The sequence below is a fragment of the Tamandua tetradactyla genome, chromosome 7, assembly GCF_023851605.1.
Source record: "Tamandua tetradactyla isolate mTamTet1 chromosome 7, mTamTet1.pri, whole genome shotgun sequence".
Classification (NCBI taxonomy): Eukaryota; Metazoa; Chordata; class Mammalia; order Pilosa; family Myrmecophagidae; genus Tamandua; species Tamandua tetradactyla.
The window spans coordinates 31,225,725-31,238,852 of NC_135333.1; the positions used below are offsets into that span (position 1 = coordinate 31,225,725).

The window sequence follows — 13,128 nt, forward strand, 5'->3', positions numbered from 1 at the left end:
AACTGAAGAGGCTTCCCAGTCCAGCCATGTGGAACCCTCACCCCCAAGCTGGATACTTCTATTCTGACCCTTCCCTTGGCTTGGAACACTCTTCCAGGAATAAAATTCCACTTTTTCTTCAAGAGTCTGCTTTTAGGTTCAATCCCAGCCAGAGGCCCACCATCACTGCCTAGGCTGGGTCAGGAGGCCCTCCCTTCTCTCCCCAGAATGCCCTGCCAGGCCTTTCATGAGGTCACTTCTGACATCAGGTTGAAATGACTGGTTTTGAGTGTTTTTTCCACCACAGCCAGTAAGCTCCAGGGCAGGATGTGTAGTTTTGTCATCTTGGTACCCTGCTCCTGGAGTGGGGCCTGGAATGTCTCTCCAGCAGTGCAGTCTGGCCACCAAGGGCATCTAGGGCAGTGCCCACATGCACCCGTCTGGCTTCACTCAACCCGACCACGATGAGATAAAGTGAAAGGTGGGCCTAGAGCACAGGGCTTCTGGCAGCCAAGCTGTTTAGCCAGAAACATTCTGGAGTTCCTAGGGGCAAGCCACAGCCCAAGAACACTGATCACATCTTCAAACTTCAAGAGGCTGTATACCGAGGTCAGATTTTGGTCATTTTAATTGTAAAAACCAAGACATTTATATAAATAAGACCACTGTGTAAAATATGATTCACCCTTCTACTAAATCCCTTCTCCCCACACTCAAAAAGAATATAGAAAACCCAGCAGAGATAAGTACAAATCAGCATGCGGTCCCTGATGAGAAGTCACTGGCAGACCAGGTTTCCCTGCCGAAACGGGTCTTGTGGGTGAGGACACTCCTGGCCCTGGCGTCTCACCGGAGCCTCAGTGACACCTTGAGAACCTGCTCAACAGCAGTCCCCAACCCTCAGCCACAGGGTGTCAACTGCACGGGGAACGGCAGTGCAAAGGGTTCGAGGGGCCTGGTGCCTGGGGAAGGAGGGGCGGACAGAGGTGGAAAGGCTGCTTGGTCCCTCATGCCAAAGCTGGGGGCTGGTGAGCTGCTGGTCCAATGAGATGCAGTGGTTGGTTGGGGTCAAGTGAGGGGAAGCTGGGTTCCCCAGAGGACAAGGAGAGAAGCTGTCAGTATCTCTTGAAAGGAGAGGCTCCTTCTTGGGGCCATTTTCATATGGCCACTAAAGACAAGGACTGCAGATACCTCACAGCTATGTTGGGGATGGAGGAGGGTTGTGGGCACCCGAAAGCTGGGACTGGCACACTGCCTCTCCTCCATTTTCCTTTACCCTGTTGCATCCACCACCCCTCGACACAGAGACAGCTGCCTGCTGCCCCCGCTAACAGCCTGGGGCTCAGAGTGAGATGGCTGCGCGCCTGGGAACAGAGATGTTGATAGATTCACGCACGAGGTGTGGCTTAGGAAACTGGTATACAAGGACTAAAGAACGACCCCAAACTCTCCTTCAAAAACCAGGACCTGCCTGAGTCTGCTCCCCATCCCTGATGAGAGGCAGAAAAAGGCCCTGCAGGGGATGGGGTGCAGGAGTAGGGGACGGGGTCAGGAGCACTTCCAGACACACACAGCCAGGGTCCCCCCGAAGTAGAGGTAGAGGAGGTTCTTCACCTCATGTGTGATTTCAAACCCAAAGCCTTCACCAATCACCACGTGCCAGGAGGAGCCAAACTTCTTGTCCATTGTCTCTTTGATCATCTTGGCAGCGCTCTGGAAATGAGAGGATGCTCATCAGAGAGGCTAGTTTGAGGGAGAGTGTGGGCATGAGTCAGCTCCCTCTCTGGGAAGCAAAAGTCTGGCTCTGAGGTCTTGGCAAAAGAAAGGCTGCTGTCCTATTACTGCTGTTTTCTTGCACATGGAGCCTTCAGGAAGGGTTTCCACATGGGCTGCTGCCTACGAGGGGCTGCTACACAAGGACAGAAAACTAGATATTACCTCACCAGTCACAAAGAAACCGGCGAAGGCAGTAAAGTGAGCACTAGAACAGGAGAGAGCTCCAGGCCTGAGCTTTGGCTCTGCCGCTTGCTGGCAGTTTCTGTGGCAGGACCAATCCTTCCTCTGTAAACTGGAGCTGCTCTCAGGACTACATGAAGCAAGAGCTGTGAGAGCACTCTGCAGACTGTAAGGGATTATTGTCATCACTGAGGGTGTCAGGTTCATCTTCAAGGAGGAGAAAAGGCTTTTCCTGCTCTGCCTGATGGGTTCAGTGAGCTTCAGGGAGAGAAGGGTGACTGCTTTGCTCAGTATGGCAGCAGTCAGCTTTTTCCCATGCTAATCTCTCAAGAAGTTCCCCAGCCCCGGTGAAGAAAGAGGTATGGAGTGGGGCAGAGGGAGCAGCCTCTGGTAGGTGAAGGCTCTACCCAGGCACTTGCTATGTACTGGCAGCGCCTGCCACCAACAGGGGCTCAACCAGAGCCAGGCACCACGACTAGCACCCTGCCTGCAGCACCTCAGTAAATAAACCCTCATGACTTGCCTGGGGAAAACAAAGCCCTGCCCTCCTTTTATAGACTTGGAAACTGGGACCTAGAGATGAAACAGTCTGTCCAAGGTTGCACAGCCAGGCAGGGTTGGAGACAGGACTTGAACTTCGGTCTGGCAGGCCCAGAGTCTGGGCTCTCATAGACCAGGGTTTGCTTCCCCATGGCTGATATGACACTGATTTCCTTCTCGCTGACAGGACACTGTTTTCCTTCTCACTTACCACCAGGATGACATTCTCATGTTAATACCTATCAGCATCTCCCCAGGACCTAGAACAGTGCCTGACTCAGAGCTGGTGTTTTTAACAGATCTTTTCTGAATGGATGAATGGATACATGAATGAATGCCTGGGCGGGCCTCTGTTCACCGCTGGGATGGAGCCAAGCAACCCACCTCAGATGGGTACACAAGTAGGGCCGTCACAGAGACCCTTCTTAGCCAGGGCGTGACCATCACTCCTCAGAGGCATGCCAGCCTCTTCCTTACTGGCCTTTCCCCAGATGCTGAATGTTTCCAAACAGGCCCTAACCTAGTCTTCTCAGGACTCTCTGGAGACTCCATTCACCCACAGGGGTCACCAAAGGCAGGAGGGGCTGCCTGCACTGGTGGCAATACCTCGTTGTTGTTGGAGAATTTCTCACAGGCTGTGACACAAAGCTCCATGGTCTCCACTCGCATCTCCTCTGGCATGTCCGAGTGCTAGAGACAGGGCAGGGGTGACAAACAGAGAGAGGCTTAGCCTGTGACTGGCCTTCCTGGCTGGCCTCTCTGCCCAAGCTTAAGGCATGGACACTGGGTAGTTTCCCTGAGCACCGCCTGCTGCCCTTTATTCAGAGAGGGGACCCATCTCCTGACTAAGGGGCCATAGTTGGGGAAGAGGGGAGTAAAACTAGGCTGAGCCACAGCTACTCTCTGGCCACTGGCTTCATCAGTGCCATGTTCCAGCTAACAGACCTGGGTGAGAAGGCCAGCCCAGGCTTGAAGAGAATGCCGGCCATGGAGATGGTTTGCAAACAGACTTAGAGCATGAGGGAATCTCACAAGGCAGTGTGGCTACTCTTGATGGTTCCTGTTTCCCCGGCTGCTGGTCTCCCATCTACCTTGCTATATCCCCCAAATCCTCCCAACTACCAGACAGCCCTGGTTCTGCCTCCACCCTCCCCTCTTTTCCAGCATGCTCTCCTGAGGTGATGCCAACCTGTTCCCTGGATTCTATATCCTCTGCGTAGGGAGGATTCCCACATTTTTATTTCCAGCACTAACTTCTTCTTTGGTCTTCAATTCATGTGGCCAACTGCCTACTTGACAACCTCACTTAGATGTCTGCAAAACAACCCACAAACCTTCTTCCTCCATCCTCCCTCTCTTGGTAATTAATTCATGCCATTTTCTCTCCTGTTGTCCAGGAAAAGACAAACCCAAGGAATTATCCTTGACTCTCTCACATACAGCATCCCCTAAGTCCTGAATCAGCTCATGTCTGGCTGCCTCCATGGCAATGACCTGGACCCAGGTACCCTCATCTCTCTGGCCTCTGTGGTAGTGTCCTCACTGGGCTGCCCACTGCCACTGTGGTCCCCTAAAATCCATTCTCCTCAAAAGAGCAGATGATCCTTTTTTTTTTTTTAACATGGGCAGGCACCGGGAATCGAACCCAGGTCCTCTGGCATGGTAGGCAAGTATTCTTGCCTGCTGAGCCACCGTGGCCCGCCCCAGATGATCTTTTAAAAACATAAAGCAGATCACATCACTTCTCTGCTTAAAACCCTCCACTGGCTCCCTTTTGAATTCAGCACAAAGCCACATTCCTCACCATGGCAAGCGAGCCTGTGAGGTCTGGTCCTGCTGTCACCCTGACCCCTGCATCCTGCCAGCCCCTCTCATCACTCCATTCCAGCCACAAGGGCCTTCCTTCTGTTCCTCAAAATGCTAAGCTCACCCTGTGCACTTGCTGTATCCCTGCTTGGAATATTTTCCCCTAGATCTTTATAAGTTTTTCTCCCTAACTTTAGTGAGGTTAGGGTCAAAGAAACCTCTCTGAAGCTAACCCCTGCTCCCCAGCTCCTTATACCTCCTTTAGTTTTCTTTCTAGCGCTTGTTCCCAGGAATGCTGCTCTTTAAACACTTCTTTCATGCAGGTCAGGCCTTTGTCTTGCTCACCTTCATATCCACAGCTGGGCCCAACCTATAGTAGGTGGCTAAGTAAACACTTGTTGAATGAATGAATGAATGAATGAATGAATCAGTTGATTTAGGAGGTCTCTAGCCTGAGCTGGGAGAGCCCTTAACTTCCTTCCACTGCTGTGCTGCAGAGGATGGGCACCAGCTGCCTCTCTCCAAGGCCACGTGAGCCCTGCTGGCCGCCCTGCCTCCCCACCCTGTGGGGCTTACCCTGACCAAAGGGAAGGTCTGCAGTCGCTTATAATCAGCCTCATCTTTCTTCCCTTCTGTTTCTCCCATGATCCTTCCACTGTGACCACTGGAGGAGAGAGTACGGCTCTCAAGAGGTGCTGAGGCTGGCAATTAAGACACACCCGGAAGATTCAGGAAGCAGACCCTGCCAACTTGGTGGGAACAGAAAATGTCTTTCTCCAAGGGGTGCTGCAGAAAACAGGAAAAACCAGGGGGAAAAAAAGAGTTGGCTTTAACACCATAAATCACAAATTAGAACTCTCTCAGTAACGATTTGACACCTCCCCATCTTAACTCCTCCGCATCCTTTTCCAAATGGCCAGCAAGTCTGCAGACGGGAGATGAGTCAACATGAGATGCTGGGGCCTGGTTAAGAACACACTGGTACGCTGCTGCAAGCCCACGCCATCATTATCAAGACAAATACTGACTGCGGGCCAGTACCGAAGCAGCCCAAGGAGGGAGCACCCAGCCAGCAAGGAACAAATACAGCTTCTCTGCCTGCCCACCATGCACAGCCCTTACTGCCCAGCAAATGTGGTTAGGAAAGTAAATTCTGAAGTCATGGGCAACAATCCTGGGTGTACCAGTAAGTGGGTGCCTCCTCCGCAGGTTCCTCGTCTGCGGAAGAAAAGCAACAGCAAGGCTGTAGGCCCTCCTACGCACACCAGGTTCCCCCGCTTTTCCTGTCCTCTCCCTCCTCACATCACCTGTCCTGGCTGGCTGGCCCAGGAGCTGGAAGGTCGGGGCACTAATGCTGGTTCCACCACTCACCAGCAGTGTGGCCTTGGGCCTCAGATTTCCCATGAGTGATAAAGGGGCTGTGATAGGGTGGGACAATGCAGGTAAAACAACCACACAGTGCCAGCACAGAGCAGGCACTCAATAATATGCTGAGCCTTACTTCGGGCCCACAGGTGAACTGAATGAGAGAATGCATGAGGCTATGATTGGCAAGACAGAAAACAGACACATAGAAGGATTTTTAAAAAATCCATTTATCTAATAACAGATGGGGCATTTCCTAAAGAGATGGGCCTGGATCTTGGATGACTAGAAATTGCTGGAAATCCTGTTCTATAACTGTATTCTAGAATCAAAAGGGCTTTTTAATCTCTGAAGATGAAACCCGGATGTAAAGGAACACAAATCATCCGGTTGCTAAACCCTTTTTAAGGATCCATAATGGACAAATGCTGTTTGTAAAATAATGTCACTTCAGTATTTCTCAAATTTCCAAATAAATCACTTTCCCTGTGGCCCTGAGCCACAGAGACGCCTAGCATCCTTAGTTCTAATAGGCAGCGTTTATTAGATTTCCAAGGGAGCAGTCCCAGCTCTCAGTGCTCTCCCTGCATTTGTTCAGGTTACTGACACAACCCTGAGAGTTTGTTAGGTCCTAGCGAACTGAGGCACCCAGAAGTCAAGTGACTGCCTGGAGGTGCCAGTAAGTGCCAGGGCTGGGGGTTTGCACCTGGGCCCTGTCTCTGACTCAGCCCCTCCTGACCACCACCCCCTACAGGCTCCTCACAGAACTGACATGTAGTAGGCACATGCAAAATGCTGGTGGAACTGACCACCAGTGTGGCTCATGTGATCCTAGCAGTAAGGTACACACTCAACCTTCCCTTTTGCTGCCTATCGTCCTAATGCCAACTTGACCCTTCTTTGGCCATGTGTTGAGCTTTCTGTGCACCTTTTCTGGGCTGTGCTCTCAGTTTTATCCCATTTGCCGATGCTTCCAAAGACTTCAGAAGCCACTCTGTAGGCCTGGCTCCCTCAAGCCAGGCTGGAGGCCTGGTATTGACCCCACTACCCCAGGACATGATACTTCCTGATTTCCCAGTGGGCAGACAGTTCTTCTCACATTCTGGGCATTTGAACCATTTAGAGATTAGTGGGTTCTGTTTGCCCCTACATATAAACTGGTAAATTACCAAGTAAAACCTCACTGTACTTTCTGCTTGTATTTCTTATTTCACAAAATCCAGTGAATCACTTTGTCTTTGCTCATTAACATCAAGGCACATCTCTAATTCCATCTGTCCTCCCAGATTTAGTAACAGCCACTTCCTTGTCTCCTTCTCCTCATTAATCAAAGTGGGACAGAAGGTGGCAGTTATTCTGATGGTCAAAGGGTAAAAACTTAATGGTTTACCTCCCAACATTTTCAAGGGGGAACAACTTAAAATGGAATGGTTGCTTAAGCATTTTTCTCCTAAATATTTCAAATTCAACTCATCCTTGGTGAGCTTAAAAACATGCCAGCTAGTGGGAGCCTGGAAGAGAATTCAGCGAGCCTGGAAGAGAGTTCAAGCAGGTCTCTGACAGCTGCTTGAACTCTGCTTCCACATAAAGAACCCAATGAACCATCACAAGACTTCAGAGTTATTACCAGAGCCCGTTCTCTAGGAATAAAGGGGGAAAAGCCACCGGGTCACTTATCAGAGAGCAGTCCTTGAAAGAACAGAGAATGGTGCAGGACTGTGAGCTGGTACTTAGGTTCGAATACCAGTTCTCTAACAGAAATTATTTCTGCTCACTTTGCTTTGTAACTTTGGGCAAGAAATTGACCCTGAGCCTTGGTTTCCAACTCTGTAAAATGAGATACTAAGCCCCATCTTCTCATTCTTGGAAAGTTGTACTAAGCTCCAGGTATATGAACACGAGCAGTTTGAAAGTTTGAAGCTTTCTGTGCTATTAGAATATTTTTGCTCCTCTATTACCACCATCTTATTAGTCAGGACTCCAGCAACATTATCCAACCACATGTATTAAGAATGATGATTACAAAGAGCTTTTCCTAATCACTACACAGCCTTCTGGGAATTCAAAAGGGATGAGACAGAATAAAAAAGAACAGTTACAGATGATGTGTTTCCAAACGCAGAAAGGTGGAAGAATATTTCATGATGCTGTATCATTAGAGTACAGCTACAGCCATTCAGCCATGATGAGAAAACCCTGCTGAAGGAGTGTTACCCAAAATAGCAGAACTAGAGGTTTTAATAACCTTATCAGTCTTCCATGCAAATGAATGTGTGCCTAAAAGCTCCAGGCCAGGAAGAAGTTGGGTCAGGTCTAAAACAGTGTCTTTTAATAATATACCTGTGCCCACACAGGGTACGTGAATCTGCCAGGTTCTGGAGCTCAAACCCATCACATCTGGCCCATCCTTAGGTACAAGGTCAGTGGCAGTCTTGCACCAGCTCTTCCTCTGCTCTTTCTCCTCCTCTACACCCAAGGGCCCCTCTGAGGCCTTACACAGTATTGCCCACGGTGGATGTGAGGCTTCTCCTAGGCAAGAGGAGGCAGAGAGCAAGGGCTCTTTATCTCAGCGTTTTGTTAAAGCCAGTGTCCCTTGTCCCTCGCTTGTTTTTTTGTGGCACTGACCTAGGCCAAATTTATTGTTTATCCTTTGAAGTATGTGGGATGAATCCTTGAGGGTGACGGCGTGTGGGAGAGATGGGGGAAATGAACAGATTCTGGGAAATAAGGCCAGAAGTCTCTGCCAACCTAAGGGGGTGAGGGGAGATGAGAGGAACCAGCAACTCAATGCCTAGAATGTTCTTGACCCTGAGACCATGGCTTATCACCCTTTACCACCTACCACACATCTAAGAGGTCAGAAGACACAGTCGGGGCACAGCAAGAAGGGTCTGGGTGCAGGTTCCACATGCATGTCTAGTGAACTCACATCTCAGTTCTGTCTCCGACAAGGGCTTACCTCTCTAAGCCTCGGTTTTCTCATCTTGAAATAGGTAATAAGAACAGATTCCACCTCACGAGGTTGTTGGAAGCAGGAAATAAGGCAATGCAGGCAAATGGCGGGGAAGAGTTCCCAACACCAAGGGAGTGGCCAGTAAACACCAGCTAGTTAATGGCGTGGTGGGAAGGGAACTGGGATGTTTCTTTATGTACCAACCAATTCAGCACCAACCAATTCAGCCTCCGAACATCCAGCCAAACAAATCAATGTTTATCAAGTTCCCACTATGTGCAAGCCACTGTATTAGTAATGAAGGAGGAAAGAATCACAAGAAATTCAGTAAAGCATAGTTGGCCTGGGGGGCCAGGGGCTGAGGGCTAGGGGTTCAGTGGTGTGCTTACACTGTGCTTTCACATTCATTGCCTCATTTCATCATCAGAATAACCTTGTGAGGGAAGACCCACCCCCAGTTCTTGAACAAGGCAGCTGAGGCTCAGAGAGGTTTGTGGCAGGTGGCACAGCCAGCAATGACGGAGCTTGAATCTGAGCTCAGATCTCTTCTGTCTGACTCTACCTTCTGCTATTTCTCACTTGCCACAAGCAAGTAGGAGAAAAGACATTAACACAAATAACTTTAGCACTAAGCATCTACCAGTTGGCTATCTGTCCCAGCATGCCTTCTGCTTCCAGCCTAAACAAGTAGATGCACTGGTACACCTCTGCCATCCTCTTCTTTTCCTGACACATCCACCCTCCACCTTCTGGCAAAGAGATCATAAAATTGGAAAGGTGAAGAAAAAGGAAACTAAGGACTTTGAGGCGTTCCGCCAAGATGTTAGTGGTGAGGTCAGGAAACAACGCCAAAGACCAGACTTAAACTTCACAGACCAGTTTAGAATGGGAAGAGCTAACACAGGGTTGCCAATGTTTAATTTTGCTAAGAGCTTTAAAAACTCTCATCATCTACTATAAAAGACATTTTAACAGTAAGAAGGAGATAACTGCAGAACAAAGGATATCCCTTCTCAAGAAAAGACAGTTCTTTTTGATATATACACAAAAAGGCTTTTTTTTTGTCATTTTTTCTTTACTAAGTGCCAGTGAAATTTTTTTATGTGCTTTAGACTACAGAGAGAGAGAGACAGAGGAAGAGCGAGAGAGAGAAAATCACCCATAACTATTCATTTCTGTTGAACAGAATAGATTTGCAATTCTCAACATTTTCCTTACATATAACACCACATGATAAATGACATCGACTCATATAGTACACCCTCATGAACGTAACGGATTTGGATGAAATTTCAAAAACGTTTTTGTCAGGACACAAAGCACAACAAAAAGTCAGAATACCACAGCTATTAGTTCTACACGAAAAACAGCTGCTCACTAGGTAGTGGCTTGCGTAGCCTACTTCTCCTTCCACCCCCTTCTTTCCCACTCAAGACAACACTTTTAAATGTAAGGACTGAGAGTCTCATTATCACTGCTAACTTGAGTTAGCACTGGTTTATTTAAAAAGCTCACTCTCAGTCACTAATTACTGGTTATCTTACTGATCACGACTTAACCAGGTATCTAAGTTATGGGTCCAGACAGTCCCTGAGACTGAGGGATGGCACCCGTTTCCCTCTGGATGCCCCCTAACATGAAGTCTAGTGTCTGGCACTTGGGAGAAGCCCAATAAACAGTTAAATTATAATTAAATTAAATTATATTTGCCTTCTGGGAAGGGAGAGGACCTATTAAATCCATTCCGTAAAATTTATTGAACAACATTGCCTTCGCTCAGACATCCAAGTGGTTATTTTACATATAGGATTTCATTTATTCTCCCCAACAACCCTGTCTGACAGACACTTTAATGGCTGAGACCACCCTGGCTGAGAAAAGGAAAATGACCAGATAATAGGGTAGGAGCTGGAATTTGACCCTAGTACATATGACTTCAAACAGTACGCTTTTTCAACTACTCAACTATAAGCAAGAGATAGTTCCCGCCTTCAGGGAGCTTACAGTCTAATATGGGAGCCCAGAACACATACATGCACACACACATATGCACACACATACACAACTAACCATGGTTCATGGCAGAAAGTGGTGAGTCCATGAAACAGATGTAGAGATGGACGGAAGGGAAGAATTCTGGAGAGGGTGAAGGGATGAGAGAACAGGAAGAAAAGCTTCATGGAGGCAGCATGAAATCAGACCTTGAAAAGTGAATGGGAATCCTGACAGGTGGACGAGGTGAGGAAGACCTTCCAGGAAGAGAGGTGAACAGACACAATGGTACGAAGGCAGAAAACTCAACACATTTTCTGGAGAAGTCCAATAGTCCAATTTTTCTAGAACATTGCAGAGAAGAAGGGAGAAATAAGCATGGAGAAAAAAAAAAGGCTGGGTTTGAGTTTGGAAGTGTAAAAGGGCCCTAAAACCCAGACTTAAGAGGTGTGGATATCTTTAACGGGGATTGGGAAACTCTCTGGAGCACTTCTGGTGGTTGGCGATGTGGTTGTGTTTTAGGGCAACTATCCCAGTGGGTTAGGTTGAAAGGAGAGACCGGAGGTAAGAGCAGCAGTTAGTATGGCAACAGTCTAAGTGACAGGCATTAAAGACTTGAACTGAGGTGGCAGTTTTGGGAATGCAGAGGATGTAAGATCCTCACAGAGGTAGAATCTACCGATTTTAGCAACTGCCTGAGTGAGATGGGAATGGCAGAGCGATGATGCCACCACAGAATGGTGGTGCCACTGACAGAGAGGGGGAAGCAACACAGAACAAATGCGCAAATAGGGAAGAGGGTCGTCTTGATTTCAGAACTACTGAGCACATGTACAGGCAAGTGGAGGTGACTAGGAAGTAGTAGGAAATTACAGAATCATGGATTATAGGGGCAAAAAGGGAAGCCATCTAGTCCAACTGTCACATCAACATGCCACTCTCTACCCCCAACCCTCCACCCCCAAAAGTGTCCCTAAGCAAGAAAGACCAAGAGAAAGATGCTGGAGATACAGATTTGAGGGTCAACTGGAAAGATGATGCTGACACTAAGGGATTGGTGACATTTCCCAGATGGGTAAAATACATAAGTAAGAGACGAAGGAAAGCAACAAATATTGAATCTACCAAGCACCTACACTGGACTGCACTCCTTTATTTCTCAAATCATATTACCCTCAGAAATCCCAAAGGAGATACGTGGTTTATATACGGACAGACTAGATACCAGGGAAGTTAGGAAAATTGCCTAGGGTTCTGCAACTGGAAATGCAATTCAGGTTTGCCATTCTCTTTTCACTACACGTTACCTATCACAGCGAACACACCCCGGCAAGCCTAGAATTGGGTCAGAGAATCACAACGTCTTAGAATGTCCGAGTTGAGAAGGCTAGAAATCATGCAACCCAACTTCACGTTTACAGATGAAGAAACCGAGGCCCAAAGAGGGAAATGACCAGCCAACAGTCTCAGGACGTCGCCAACTCTTCGAGTCGCAGGGGGCGTTGTTGTTGTTGCTGACACCCCGAGAAAGGCGGGGGGAGTCGTGTCAGGGAGGATGCAAGGGCAAGAAGCTGGACCGGCCCTGGTGAGTGGGTGGCAGCCTGAGAGTCGCAATTCCGAATGTGTCACCACCGAGCTCGCAGTTCCCGGAAGGAGGGTTGGGAGTTGGGACTGGGGCACGGCAGAAAGGAGACTGAGGAGGGGCCTCCACAATGGGCAAGGCCCGGCTTGCTGCGCCTTGCCTCCCGCCCTCCCTCTGGCCCGGCCCTCCCTGCCCAGCTGTCCACCGCGCCCCGGGGCCTCACCTGCTCCCGCGGGGGCCGGAACCGAGGCGGCAGCTAGCTCAACCCAGGTAGGGTTGTCAAGGAGCGAAACAAGAGTGTCTTAGCAACCAGCAGGGAAGTCCTGCCCACTCACCGGAAATTGACGGAAATTTCACTTCTTATTGGTGAATAAGAATGTCAATCAAGGCTGAAGCGCCCTACAGCGCAGAGAGTAGCACGGAAAAGGCGGGGCGGAGGGGCTAGGGAGGAGGGGCTTCACCTATAGTTGTCCTAAGTGTGCCTGTGGAAGCTGCACTTACTGAAGTTATTTTAGAGAAGTGAACTTTGAAAAGTGGTTGTACCGTGGGAATTTCTTTTTTTATTTGAAATAACCAGTGCAGTTTGTTGGTGTCGTGATACCGAACTGTTATTTTCTTAGCATCTCAAAAGCCTAATAGTAACTAGTATTTATGTAGACTTTTACCATTAGATTTCACTTAATTCTCACCACAATACTTGTAAGTAAAGATGTTTGTATCGCTCTCTGAACTAAGGCTCGGAGAAGTTGAAACTTGTTAAAGGAAAGAATCGTGGTGAAGCCTCTGGAGAAGAAACCCAGGTGCTCTATCCACTACAGCCTATCCCTAGTGACAGGAGACATACAGTCTAACTCCCTCTGGCCCGGCCCTCCCTGCCCAGCTGTCCACTGCGCCCCGGGGCCTCACCTGCTCCCGCGGGGTCCGGAGCCGAGGCGGCAGCCAGCTCAACCCAGGT

The 13,128-nt window shown here is 48.8% G+C and overlaps 1 protein-coding gene across 3 annotated transcripts; it reads right to left on the reverse strand.

Moving 5' to 3' along the window:
- Positions 1–589: 589 nt before the first annotated feature.
- DNAL4 (dynein axonemal light chain 4) lies at positions 590–12,500 on the reverse strand. 3 transcript variants are annotated; one of them, XM_077168857.1, is made up of 5 exons: positions 12,397–12,500; positions 4,858–5,067; positions 3,082–3,165; positions 1,594–1,692; positions 590–941 (listed from the first exon to the last, which is right to left on the reverse strand). In XM_077168857.1, exons 2-5 carry the CDS (start codon positions 4,924–4,926, stop codon positions 894–896), a joined length of 300 nt encoding a protein of 99 aa, XP_077024972.1. In that variant the 5' UTR covers positions 4,927–5,067; positions 12,397–12,500; the 3' UTR covers positions 590–893. The 3 variants fall into 3 exon arrangements, with proteins under 3 accessions (XP_077024972.1, XP_077024970.1, XP_077024971.1); XM_077168855.1 differs by having other exon boundaries at positions 590–1,692; XM_077168856.1 differs by lacking the exon at positions 12,397–12,500 and adding an exon at positions 11,899–12,364 and having other exon boundaries at positions 590–1,692.
- Positions 12,501–13,128: the final 628 nt, after the last annotated feature.